This window comes from Arachis hypogaea, chromosome 1, assembly GCF_003086295.3.
Source record: "Arachis hypogaea cultivar Tifrunner chromosome 1, arahy.Tifrunner.gnm2.J5K5, whole genome shotgun sequence".
NCBI classification, from domain to species: domain Eukaryota; kingdom Viridiplantae; phylum Streptophyta; class Magnoliopsida; order Fabales; family Fabaceae; genus Arachis; species Arachis hypogaea.
In genome coordinates, this window is record NC_092036.1 from 111,391,743 (window position 1) to 111,406,862 (window position 15,120).

The window sequence follows — 15,120 nt, forward strand, 5'->3', positions numbered from 1 at the left end:
ACACCAACACAGTTGGATCATGCCAGAACATGGTCTTATACTCCAGATATCCTAGTCCTTTAAACAACTCCTCCAAATCCTTCTTATTGACGACATCCACATCTATTAGAGAAAATTTTTCTACTTTACCATCTTTATAGTGTAACTCATCCTTCGTAGTTCTTTCGAACCTTTCACCATGATTGAACACAAAAATAACAAAAATAGGCATTTACATAAATAACACAATATTTTATTTAAATTGTTTATCAAACTTTCAATATAGGAAAACAATAGACATAAAATATCACCTAGTAAAATAAACAGAACATACTAATCAAGATTATATCTTATATTCTAGCTTGTACAGATAATAATACACGAAACTCTAGCTCACCATAGAATTCCACGAAGATATCAAAATCGTATAGTTAGCTTAGTTTTGAACAAAAATCACTCATAAATGAGTTCATCATAATACAACAAAAAGCAAAACAAGGATAGGGAGAGTATGAGTGCGAGAAAGTAACAACTAACTTTGTTTGTCCTTTTCAACTTCATCAACGTATCATCTCCAGAAACACCACATGCAACAATGTCACTGTAATTTGGAAGGAAACAAAGAAGGAAGACAAAGTTTTAGGGCTTTTTTGTGAATGTGTGAGTAAACGAAAAATATTAATGGAAAGCCAAAGAGTTCAATGTCTCTTATACTTCTCTCACTCTCCATCTCCGACGACGTTAGGTATTTGGGGAGGGACAGTTAGTCTTTATAACAATTTTTCCTTGCGATGTGGTGCTGACACATTTGCCGCATCACCACAAACTGACACATTATATGGACAACACTGCTAATTGGTTTTGGGAGGCGACTTGTCCAATTCCTCTTCAGAATGAAGACCGTTTAGGGGTTTAGGAATGATTAGGGACGACATGTCCCACAGACAAATAGTTAAAGATGGAAAAGATATTCACTTAAATATATAATCAAACGTATTCATCTGCTAATATAAATGAGAATTTTGCATGTGGTGAAAAAAAAGTACCATAAGAATGATAAAAATTAAGGTTTAATTGATTTATATACTTTCATTATTTTTATTTTTGTATTTTCTATTTTAAAATTGTATAAAAAAATACGAAAATAAAAAAAGAACAAGCTGACTCTGGTTGTTGTGTGAAGGGATCGGAAACATTATCTAGGTGGTTAGGCCCAAAATATAAGATTTGATGCATTTTATAGAACACAAGAACAAGATTGATGATATAAGTTTGATTTTGACTAGGAAATTTTACTATTGCGTTTTAGAGTCATTATCAAGAATGGAAGAGAGCGTTTTAAGTTTTTGTCAACTTGTCGGTACGTTAGTCTTTGCCTTTCTTGGCATGTAATTTCGCGACAAGAGCTTTTACAACATAATATGCTGTAAAAAGCTGAGGAATCTCACGTGGGCACTTTCAACTCTCTCCTCCCCCAACATAATAAATTCAACTCGTTTAACCATTTTTAATTATTTCATTTCAATTTCCACCACTTCATCGTCCAACAAAATTGAAAATCAACTTTCACTAAGCTGCAATGCTGCCATTAGCTATTGATATGCGTGCTTTATTATATTAATTAATGACAAATTATATATGGGTCAAACAAAGTAGATTATATAATGACAAATTAGAATTCATGAAAAGGTAAAAGGTAAACGCCGGTTAATTGGAATTAACGTTATTAATTTGTCGTGCTTAGCTTGTTTTACTTTTGAAGCCATGCCACAATAAATTATTTGATGAATATATGTATGTATATGTGCAATAAAAAAAAAAAAGGAAAAAAGAAAGAAAGAGCTATTTTCCGTAGGGGGAAGGGATTCTTTGTCGTTATTCATGAGGGGTTCGCTTGCATGTGATAATAACTGAGGCAACTTCACTATTTAAGACTGCTAACTAAAAGTACAACTCGATTTTCACTCCTATGAATTTCAAAATTCAAAGCATAAACTATTTGATTCCATCATGTAGATAGATAGGTGCGTGGAAGAACATACATATACAACTTCGAAGAAACTAAGATGGGAAAAAAAGGAATAGTTTGGATATATTCCCGGTCCGGGGAGAAGCCCGAGAGAGTTCAAGAATCATTGTCTTAATTACTTTTTAGCATTGGTATATGTATCTTTTTAGATGGGGTTCAATTTTAATTTCATTATTTGAATATATTAATAACCATCACTATCTCTTCTCTTAGCTTCCTGTACTAGTAAAAGGATAGATAAATTAGCTTATTACTTGATGATCAATCGGTAATATCATTGAGAGAAAGTCGCATGAGTTAACATTACATAATCAATATTACAATCAATACTTAACATAAAAAAATATATGAAATTTTTAAAAATAAAAATATTAAAAATTCAAAATTTAATTAAAAATATTTAAAATTTAAACTCACTAAAAATTCATCTTTATTGAATTTCATATTAGATTTATTTGACAACTTATTATACTGTTAGCTAAAATTAACTATTATAGTGTTAATTTTCCAGTATTATTTTTTTTATTTCTTAGTTTAATATGTTTAAAATTTTTAGAATAGATTAAGTAATATAATATTATTATATTATTACATGCATGTATGTCACATAAAGTCCAGGCTAAGTGTCAATTTAATGTTGCTTTTGTGGTCAATGGCAAGTTCTAAAACAAGAAAGAATAGGGTGTTCATAAATGCAAAGAAAAGGAAATTGGGAATGGTATAATTGTATTTGTATTTGTATGTGTGTGTGTGGAGATTGGTGATGGATGACATGATCAGAATAGAGGAAAAGAAAAGAAAGCACTCAATTATAAGAGTGTGTATGTCAGCCTCAACTCTCCAATTGAATGAACAAAATAAAACCTCACCACTTATGAAATGAGTTTCTAGCAAGCTACATATCCAATAGTAGTAGAGTTGTTGAAATAGACCTCCCAATATATACAGCATAATATAGTGACTGCTTGTTCTCTCTGAAACTTTACAAGGATTTAGATCCCATTTCCATGTGCCACTTGGTGGTCCTAATTCTAAAGAAGATAATCTTATATAGATTTTTTTTTCTTTTGTGTTACTCCAAAAAACTCCATTCTCAATTGTATATGTTGTCTTTTTCTCTCCCCTTAAATGTGTTTCAATGATTCCGATCCTAATGGTAGCAAAGGATGTTATTTGTTTTGTTTGATTTCATTTCAAGTTCAATGAGAAAGCGGAATTCATAATATGTGCACATCACATGCAAGTAGTAGAGAGACATGCATGCCTGCTATTATATTAATGTATTTGATTATATATATATATATATATATATATATATATATATATATATATATATATATATATATATATATAATAAACATGCCTAGCTATAAGCATGAACCCAAATTTAGATGATTAATCCTCCTAAATGAGTAGCCCCATATAGCTAGCAGCTTCTTGCTTGGCCCAACACACACACACACAAATAATTTGTAAGCATTAGAAATAATAATGAATGATGATTGTTATTTATGATACGTGTGTTAATGATAGCTATGTTAGATTATTAGGTTGAAGGGAGGGAGGGGTGGTTAATTTGTGTGTAATTGAAAGAAGAATGAAGAAAAAAGAAGGGTTGGAAATGCAAAATGCAAAGGGGAATTGAGGAATCCCAAAGTTGAAGGGGAAAAGGGGAAAGGGGCCTAAGGCAAAGGGCAAAGGGCAAAGGCAAAACGAAATGATTACTTGAATGGGAAGGGACCCACCTTGATAATTTTTCCTTTACAGGTCTTTCAATTTTTTGACTTGGGATCGGGTCCCACATCGGCCACCATTGTCTTTATGGATTGAATCGTAAAAAGAGCACCTCACGTGGATCTCTGAACCCATACACTTACACAACAATTCATTTAACTCTATTTTTCCAATTCAAGTTTAGCTGTAGCTTATCATTATCAGTATTCAATAAACCAAACCATCAAAAAGAAAAAATTCTACATAATATCCATACATATGTTTATGTTTCTTTGTTTATTTAATTAATTAAAATTTAAAAAGCTCTCTCAAACACAGCACATACATACATACATACAGTACAACACATGAAGGAAAGAAAGCAAATTGGAAAAATAAAAAATATCATGCTTTTTAAAGCTCACCAATATAATTCCCACTCATTATCTTTGTTGCTTAAAGCTCTTCCCCTCCCACCTCTCCTCTCTCTCTCTCTCACTCATCAATTTCAAAGCAAATAAAATTCCTTGCCCTATATACAAAGAAACCAAACCAAACCAAACATAAACTATACACAGTTTACACAATCCTCTCTTCACAAAGACCCACCACATATATAGATTATTAACTATAAAACTCACTCATTTCACTCTCTTTCAAAAAAAGAAAAAAGAAAAAGAACTTCAGCAACATCAACACACACAATAAACTCAACTGACCCAAGCTTTTATTATTAATTTTTTTCATTTTATTTTCTTTTTTGGACTCTTCATGCGATCATGGAGGGAGGTGATGACTTCCACCACCATCACCATCATCACCAACACCACCACCACCGACAGAACTTCCCCTTCCAACTTCTAGAGAAGAAAGAAGATCAAGAAGCAGCGTCGTGCTCAACTTCCTCCCCTTACCCTTCCCTAGCTATCTCATCTGCAGAACCATCCACTTCAAATTCAAACCGATCCAATCCAAACAGCAACACTGCAAACAACAACAATAACAACAGCAACAACAACCAATTAGCCTTACAACAAGAACAGCAAATACAGCCTTCTTTATCCTCTGAACCTTCTGGAAAGAAGCCTCCTCCTAAGCGGACATCCACCAAGGACCGCCATACAAAAGTCGATGGCCGTGGCCGCCGCATCCGAATGCCAGCTCTCTGTGCAGCCAGAGTGTTCCAGCTGACACGAGAGCTCGGCCACAAGTCCGATGGCGAGACCATCGAGTGGCTCCTCCAGCAGGCGGAGCCAGCCGTGATCGCCGCCACCGGAACCGGAACAATCCCCGCAAACTTCACGTCCCTCAACATCTCCCTCCGCAGCAGCGGTTCCTCCATGTCCGTACCATCCCAGCTCCGATCCTCATACTTCAGCCCTAACTTCCCCCTCCAAAACCGCCGAACCTTGTTCCCCGGAATAACCCTCTCGTCCGACACCACCACCGCCAGTAACAACAACAACAGCAACAACAACACCACCACTCTCCTTAACTTCCAACAGCAACAGCAAACCCTAACCGCAAATATTTTCAAGCAAGAACTGAGAGAGAGCCATGGCGCTCCCTCTTCTTCTTCCACGTTGGATTTATCTGAAACAAGCGCGGAAGAAGGTTCGTTAGGGAGAAAGAGAAGGCCGCCATCGGAACACGACCTATCTTCTTCAGCACAGCACCAAATGGGAAGCTACCTGCTGCAATCAAGCGCAGGCGCGATTCAGGCGAGCCACGCAGCTCAGATTCCGGCCAACATATGGATGGTGGCGAATTCCCAAAATGCCCCTCAGGTTATGAGTGGTGACCCTATATGGACGTTTCCAACGCAGGTTAGTAACAGTGGGTTGTACCGTGGAACCGTTTCCAGTGGTTTGCACTTTATGAACTTCCCTACTCCTATGGCTTTGTTGCCGAGTCAGCAATTAGGTTCTTCCGGTGGCGGAGGCAGTGTCAACGAAAGCCATTTGAATATGATCGCCGGTCTCGGCAGTTACCGTCCGGTCATCGGAGTTTCAGAATCGTCTCAGGCCAGTGGCTCTCATCAACATCATCGAGATGGAACCGATGATCGACACGATAGTACCAGCCACCACTCTTGATTATACTGATCATCATCATCGAATAATAATTCAAAGGATCTTGAAGCTGTGAATTCAATTCATCTTCGTCGTCATCGTGTACAACTTTGAATGATCCATTTGATGTGTTTTTTTTAACACACGTGAGAGAGGTTTGCTATTTGATCTTTCAATTTCTTTCTTCCCAAAATTGAGTTTTATTTATTTAATTTTCCACAAGTTAAATTTTTTTTTCTGGTGTGGTTAAAATATGATCCCAAGAGATGATGAATGAGGGTTTTTTAGGGTTTGAGAGATGATGACACTATTTAACATTTGGGTATTTGGCTGAATGTTTTTAATTTTAATTTTTTTCACCTCTTATTTCAATTTTTTTTTTTTACTTGTGGTTAAAAAAAAAATTATTGTCTCCTTTCCTTTGAGTTATTCATTCCACTACACGATATCTTATCATCATTGTTTGTGCAATTCTCTTTTCTTCTTTTTCTATTTTATCTTTCTTGTCATAGAGCCTTTTATAATTGCTTTTGTAATTTTATGCTTTTTATGTTTGAAGATGATGAGAGGAAAACGACTCATTTAATTAGCTTAGCTTGCATTCCCATTCCACCATACCCCTCGCCATTGCTAAGTTTCCTACCTAACAACATTTTAATTTTCTTCTTAAATAATTATATAATACACTACTGCTAATTAATTACCCTTGTGCCTAATTTTTAAACACAACAATAATATTGCTATTGCAAATGCACATTTGTTTTTAAAATATTAGAAAACATACCCACTTAGAGTATATACTATATACTAATCTAGAAGTAATTAAGTATGTATTATTTCACTATGAAAGGTTCAAGTAGAAAAGATCGGACATGGATGAATTAGTTTTGTTTGGTCGTGCATTCTTTCTTTTTGGGCCACAAAGCCTGGTGGAGTGGGTAAAAGGGATAAAACAGTGTTACCGCGAGAGGAGTAAAAAAATGTAGATGTAGATGTAGATGTAGAAGTAGAAGTAGTAGTATTAAAAATTAGAATGCTTTTTGATCATTGGTGATTCTAAATCTCTGCCATGAATCTCGAGGTTTACTGCATCAATGATTAAGATTTTAGAGAAAAGAGGGGGAGAGGGAGGGGTTAATAGGACGGTGGGGTCATGAGCCTTATCGGTTCCAGGTGTTGCCTCAGGTAGTGGGGTCATTATGCTTCTTATTGCCTAAACCAATCTACAATGTCACTGACAAACAGGTGGATCATTCCCCTCCAATCTTTTCTTTCTCTTTTTCTCTCTTTTTAATTCAATTTAATCATTTCCTTAATTTCTATTAAGTTAATTAGTTTTGATGAGAGAGAGGGTCCATGGTGAGTCTTAAATTGACCCTACTACTGGGGGAATCATGGCCCACATAATTTTCCATCAATCAGGACCGTTCATTCGATGGGCCCTCTTTGAATGTCCGCATTGAATGATTGGCTCTGTCACAAAAATGTGGAATCTGAGAGTTTCAATTCCATGGCCCTTTCAATTCAATTCCCCTCTATTTGTTTTAAAAATTACTGTTTCTCTATCTTCCTTCAAATTGTTTTCAACATTTTCATGCTACTTTGCCCAATTAGTACTATGCATATGCACAACTATTATTTTATATTTTCACTCAGATATTTGGAATCTAATGATATCTCCATCCTCATCTCTAAAATAATAGGAGGAGAGAAAAAGCAGGCTTATTAGGATATTCTCTCCACTATAAAATTTTGTTCTGCACAATAATAATATGATTCGGGAGAAGCCAGCTTTAGTTTATTTATATTATTATGATGATCATGTAGCTATAGCACCAGTGTAAAGCAGTCAAAATTATATATATATTTATGCTTCTTAATAAAAAAATTATACAAAAGTCTATATATTTTTAATATATAATGTGTGAGTTGATGAGATTATGGGAATATATATATAACTTGAGTGAGGTTCCAATAATTATGGTACAAAAACACTGAAACAGTTACAACCTGGTGATAATGATGATGATGATAATGCTGAAAATGGTTCTCACCTAATGCTAATAACTAGGGCTTTAATATAGAAACAAATCATGAACTACTACCAGAACTGAATTAGTTAGCGTTAGTTTAATTTATCCTACTGTGCTAGCTTGTTTCTATAAACAATTAAGAGATACAGCTGAAGTGTTGTTCATTATTATTATTATTATTATTCTAAGAAAGTGTCGAGATTTTTTGAATGTTGCTTTATGCATACGATAATTTATTGATTAATAACAAATTTTTAAATAAATTTTTAATTTACGATGAATTATATAGTCCTTATCCAGTTAGAAGGTGGGATAAAAATCAAAGAAAGATTGTGTTATGTTTAATAGTAGTATGGTAATAGAAAATTAAACCTAATATATTTAGATATTTGAGGTTACTTTTGCGATAGAATTTTCTGACAAGTGCGCACATATTGCGCTGCAAAAGTTAAATGCTTTGTCTCGAGAAAACAATAGCTGATCAAAGATTTGATGTTTGCTAACAGATCATGCACTTCCATCTTCACCGTACCATTATATTCAATCGTTATTAGCTTCCAATCATCATGCAGATTAGGGTTTTAAATTGAGGTCTAATATTGGTTCATATAACATAATATTATTCGTTTCTCACGGTATCTTTTGAACTCGACAAATGAAATTCAAATTTTTGAAACTTAGTGAATTGATTATTAAACTAATTCAAATATGTAATTATATTATTATAGTTAGGAGTCGGAATAGAGTTCAATCATCTTATGTATCTTAGCTTATAAATAATACAAACAAAAATTCATCACACACTAAAACACTGTAATAATAATTTCAATAGAGAGTCAATAAATTATAGCTCAAATAGCATAGTCTCCCCATTCTCATCTAAAAAGTTGCGGGTTCAAATTTCCCTATCTTTCATATAAAAAACAATTTCAATAGAGAAAAATAACGTTGTAATAATCATTCTACACACCCAATATACTCCATGCATATATTTAGTTAAACAAAACATTTACCATATGTTTGTTACATATTTTGGGAGAAAGGTGAAAAGGGGAATGCAAAGAAGCCTGTCTGGTGGAGAAGAGAAATAGATAATAATATATATAATTTGCATGTAGAAATTAAAGGAGCAGCGTAAAATTAACCATATAACTAGTGTACTATTCTCTTTTCATTAAAATATACACAGAATAAAATGGCATGCATGTCAGCATTATTTATTTATTTTTTCTTCTTATAAAAAACAAGAATCAAAATTATCTTCTGGCCTGGAGAGGATTTTCTATTTAAGGTTATTACAAGTTAATAACATTTGACGCTTGAATATATAGCTTGTTTTTCATTTTGAGAAATAATATCATATATATGTCTGTGTGTGTTTTCGGTTATGAATTGTGTATATGTACAATTTTGTATTTCTTTTTACTTCAGTGAAAGTTTTTAAGTCAATGTTGCTATTCTTTATTTTTGATATGTCAATCCCTAGTTTACGTAAAAGCTTATTCCTTACTTAAATTTATAAGAAAAAAAATGAAGCCGCTTCTTTTACAGTGATAGTATAGATATTTTTATAAAAACAGTTAGTGCCATTAGAAACGCATATGCACTTACTTAGATCAAGGTCACTAGTGCTTATTGATATCCAGAATCCTCCTATACCTAATGCACGTGATTATATATTCAATAATATAGTATGGATTAAGTGTATATATGTATCTAGTAGCCGTTGATCGTGCACTCTTAATTAATCATCCACCTAAATTTTTATGAGAAGAGACCATGCTCCCAATTTTTATATACATGGAGAATGATATACATACAAGAGATTTTTTAATGATTTACATCCAAATCATTTTATGAAAAGATGTAAAATGAAATTATTTTAAAGATTATTTGTGAATTAATAGACATTAATGTAACTAATAATTCACCAATTTTCTTATTCATTGTATATAATATTAATAAAGGTACCATTAGTAAAGATGATAAATAGATAACATACCCTTATATTCTAAGATTTTCATATTTTGACACATCGAAGTTCGAAAGTTTAAACATTATTTAAAAGTTTAATGCTTAGAAGGCTGCACTAATTTTCTTATTCAAAATTTAAACATTATAGTCAATAATAATAAAAAAAGGTTTGGATAAGTGAAGGGTAAAAATAAAAAAGTTTTGGGAGTTAATACTGTTGTCAATACTAAGAGGAAAAAATCTAAAACTTTTAAAAATAAAAATATTTTAATTAAAAAAATATTTAAAATTTAAAGTAAAAAAATTTATTTTTAATAAATTTTATATTAGATTTATTTAAAATCTTATTATAATATTAACTGAAATTAACTAATATAAGATGTCTGCGGATTCGAGTTTCCATGTTTTTAATAAAAAAATTAATATAATATTAGTTCCTAACTTTACTCAAAATAAAATGCGTCCTTAATGTAGTTGAGACACAAGATATAACTTTTAATTTGACTTAAATTATGATAGTTTAATCAATTATTTATAATACTTTAAAAAAAATTACAAGAGTTAATAGAAAAAAATCCATTTTACAATTATTTTTTCAAACCATCTATTTATTAATCAATTCCAAAAACAAAAAAAAACAAAAACTCAAATCCTAAGAGGAACAAATTAATAATTAAGAAAAACAAAAATAAAAGACGCCCAGTGATTCTTCCGTTGAAGTTAAATTAATGCAAAAAAAAAATTTCGGAGAAATTTTATTTTTTATTGAAGAAAAATCGCAACGATATGTAACATTATATTATACCTTCGAACTGTATTTTAAGAAGGTTTACTATAGCCAAATTAAATGACTCTGTTTTTAGTTTTTAAATTCCTTATAATAAAGTTCTGTAATTTGCATATGATACAAAATATTTGATCTGTATGCAACTATTCTACATGTTTAAGATTAGATTCACGGCTATTGCAGTTTTGCTTCAATGAAAAACGATTTTTTTTTTTTTTAAAGCAAAATTCTGTGCTATTTGATTTTTTTTTCTTTTGTGTTGGAACTGATCATTAAATAAGTGATTTAAAAAGAAATAAAATTATAAAATGTGACTTTTCTAATAATTCTTTAATTTAAAAAATATTATTTAATTGATTAAATGATCAAAATTCAAATTAAATTAAAAATGAAATTAATCATAATGATATAATTTATTTGATCTAAATTATTAAATATATTATAAAGAGTAACTAATTGTTTGAATTGAGAGAGAATCGAGTACAAGTAAAATTCAGTTTGAAAAGAAAACAAAAGGAGTGCAGGCTTATCAAAGCAATTACTATGGTGACTATTTGATAGTAAGTGGAGAATACGGTGTGTAGTACGAATTGTTCACATGGATCTGAGTGTGATGAAATGATACGGTACACTGAGCCTCAGCCACAGGAATGGTCCCCCTCTATCTCCATTCTTACTTACCTCTTATGAAATCTTGCATTCCATTATTCATGTCTTTCATATATATGCATCACATCATCATATGATTATACCATCGCCAATTTCTTATACTTGGGCCATAATAATAATATCCTTTAATTCCCTTATTTGGGCCCATAAAATCTCTTAATCTCTATTCTTGCCATTTGATTATAATTGAAACAAAAACATGTGCTTCCTTTACTGCCCTTTATCCTACAGACCAACAGGTTGGTGGTTACCATGGCTGTGACATAACTAAGTAATTAGAGATCTACACCCACCAAACATATATCTTGCGTTTGCGTGTGCTTCTGCTGCCCTTTCATTTCCCCATTTATTGTGCTTAATTACTTTCTAACGTACTATTTTTCCTCCAATCATAACAAGCCAATTATTATATGTATTTTCTTTTCTTCTTTTTTTTTTCTTGTCATTTTAATTGAACCATTTTACCGCATGGACATTTTACCATTGATATATTTTGAAAGAGAAAGTGTAGGGAACCAATGGTTTAAGCGTACAATGTGTACAATGGAGGTTTAGGAAGTATTAGAGATATAACCATTAGTGTTACATTGTCCTGTCAGGTTACGCTTTTGGGATGAATGGGTTCATGACATGGTATTAGAGTTCTAGATCCGAAAAAGAAAGTCAAGAGTTTGATCCTTCGTGAACTCCAAAATTAGTTTAAACTTTTTGGGACATGAGATGTTTATTATTCTTGGTATCCAGATAGTTATTCTGGATAGTATGTGTGATGTTCATTTTATTCATTGATCAAAGATTTAGCCCATTGTACACATTGTACGCTTAGACCATTGGCTCTCTAGCAGTACCCATTTTGAAAATAATAAATATAAAGAATTAATTTTATTTTTTTGGAGATTCTAAAATTAGAATTTAAATTTAAAATTTAGAATAAAAAAATAATTTCAAAATGTTGATTGATATTGCCAAAAAAAAAAATCCACTCCCTAATTGGATTTTTTTAGAAAATGTCCACGTGAACAAAAGTTGGAGTGGAGTGGAGCAAAAATTTTTTCCAACCAAAAAAAGAAAGGGAAATAATCATGTCTTATTCAAATGACCACACATCTATATTATCGTATTATTGTATCGATATTAATTACCGCAACTTCTATATACTAATATTTAAGCTCGTATTTTTCACACATATACAAGTGATTTCAAATGTCCAATTAATTAACAATACCTACTTCTAGATATTCGATTCTCAACTAATATTACTCTAAATAAACGAATTGATGATATTAATTGATTCAAAGATTGTGTAGTACAATATATGCAAGCAATCCTTTACTATTCTAATTTTTTAAATTTTAAAATAAAAAAAATAAAAAATTAATTTAGTTGACTTGTATGGTAGTTAGTTCATAGATTTTTTTTTTATTTAAACTAAACTATATATGATGTTTGATTTAGAACAATATATATAAGGTGCTATAATAATGCCAATTAGTAGATTCATTCCCATGTACGTGCATGCTGATTTTCTTTTGTTGCTATAATAAGCAATGTAGTAAAAAACAAGAAGGTGGGCTAGGCAGCCTCCCTATGCTATAGCTATAGCTCTATGAGACTATGACATTGGAGCAACGTCAAAGCTAACATCACATATTTGCATTTTATATATATAGAGCAGCTGTGTCACTCACATAGTAGTGGTACTGTCTATCTGCATATTTCAGGTACTTGTGTACTCCAACTAGTTATCTCTTCCCCCACTCATCATTATTAACGATCTCAACGAGCTTAGAAAAGTAATAATCAGTTGATGGGATATAATACTCACCCAATCATTATGCGAGATGTGATCATATTGTTACACTATATTTGCATACCACCCTTAACATTTAACCGTTAATACTTAATATCATCATCTAATCTATTTACATCGTCAATACTTAAGACGAAATCTCAACTATATATATATATATATATATATATATGTTAAAGTCTACTTATACATTAAAAGTGTTTTTTTCAATCAAATTCAATTAAATTAGCATAAACTCAACAAAAATCATTTTTATTACACCAAGTGAGTTTTAATAACGTAACACATATTCTTCTTTGTTTTTGTTTTCACATTTTTTTTATTCGCGTTTTTTCTTTTTTTTCTTCATTTTCTTCCTTCTTCGTCTTCGCATTCCTTCCTCTTCTTCTTCGCATTCTTTCTTCTTCTTATTCTTCGCCTTCTTTCTTCTTCTTCGCGTATTTTCTTTCAATCATTATTCTTTTATTGTTGTTGTTATTGCTGCGTTTTTTCTTTTCCTCCTTTTAATTGAGGTTCATATGGATTCAGAAATGAATTCGATGTGTTTTTGTTGATAATTGAATCTTTTTGATTGCTTGTTCAAAATTGAATAAATTTCAGTTCATTTGTGAATTAATTGAGGTTCACTTGATGATGCTGTCGATAATAAGTATGTCCAAATTTTTTATTTCTTAAGTAATTTTGGTTCATTTCTTAGTTTAATTGAGGTTCATTTGGATCTAGAAATAAATTGTATATGTTTTTGTTGATGATTGAGTTTTTTTTTACTGATTGTTCAAAACTAAATTAATTTCAATTGATTTGTATGTTAATTGAGGTTCACCTGATGCTGCTGATAAGTATTGACCAAATTTTTTATTCCTTAAGTAATTTCGGTTCATTTCTTAGTTTATTTGAGGTTCATTTGGATGCAGAAATGAATTCGATGTATTTTTTGTTGATGATTGAGTTTTTTTGACTGTTTGTTCAAAACTGAACTAATTGAATGGAATGGAGTGAAATCTAATGCAATTGAATAAAGTGATAATGAATAATTTCATTCTTCTTTGCTAAAAAATTTGATCAATACTTATCAGTGGCATCAAGTGAACCTCAATTAGCACACAAATGAATTAACATTAGTTTAGATTTGAACAAACAGTAAAAAAAATTCAATCATTAATAAAAATACATCGAATTCATTTCTGGATCCAAATGAATCTTAATTAAACTAAGAAGTGAATCAAAATTACACAGGGAATAAAAATTTTAGTCAATATTTATCAACAGCATCAAGTGAATCTTAATTAACACACAAATGAACCGAAACAAACTAAGAAATGAATTGAAATTATTTAATAATGATATCAGAAAAAATCAGAACCAATAACGATATTTGCAAAATATTGGTGTTATTGGTGATGACGATAACGAAAGAGAAAGAGAAAGATAACGAAAACGAAAAAGAAGAAGAAGAAGACGCAACATCGTGGGAGGAGGAGGAAGAGGGAAGAAGACACATGCGCAAATTTGCCATTTACTTAAAAGTGGGAAGTTTACCTTTAAAAGATAAAGGAGGTTATAATAACTTGGTTGGATTTGGTTAGTGAAATTACTTGGATGCATATTATTATTGTTTTAATTATTAATTTTAGTTATTTATATATTTTATATGAATCATTTAATTATGTTTATTGTCACAGTAGTTATAATATCTTAAAAATATTATTAAAATTAAAATAATATTTTTTATTATTTAATAATTTTTTAAAAAATATTGTTAAAAAATATTACTAAAATATAAAAAAATATAATTTTAATTTTAACAATATTTTATAACTACCGTAACTATCCTAAACATAGGTATATTAGAATTCAACATGTTATAATTGATATAAAAAATTAAAATTAATAAAATACTAATATTTTTAAAATACTTAAAATATTTCTAATAATTAGAAATCACTTAAAAATGTCCTATGACTTTATGTATTAAGCTTAATAAAAATGTGATGTGCATATACTAAATATTAACTGTTAAATTAATTATTATATATATATATATTGTTTAATAT

The 15,120-nt window shown here is 30.9% G+C and overlaps 1 protein-coding gene across 1 annotated transcript; it reads left to right on the top strand.

Moving 5' to 3' along the window:
- Window positions 1-4,022: 4,022 nt before the first annotated feature.
- Window positions 4,023-6,264, top strand: LOC112710358 (transcription factor TCP15). Its single transcript, XM_025762537.3, has one exon. It carries the CDS (start codon window positions 4,501-4,503, stop codon window positions 5,815-5,817), a length of 1,317 nt encoding a protein of 438 aa, XP_025618322.1. The 5' UTR covers window positions 4,023-4,500; the 3' UTR covers window positions 5,818-6,264.
- Window positions 6,265-15,120: the final 8,856 nt, after the last annotated feature.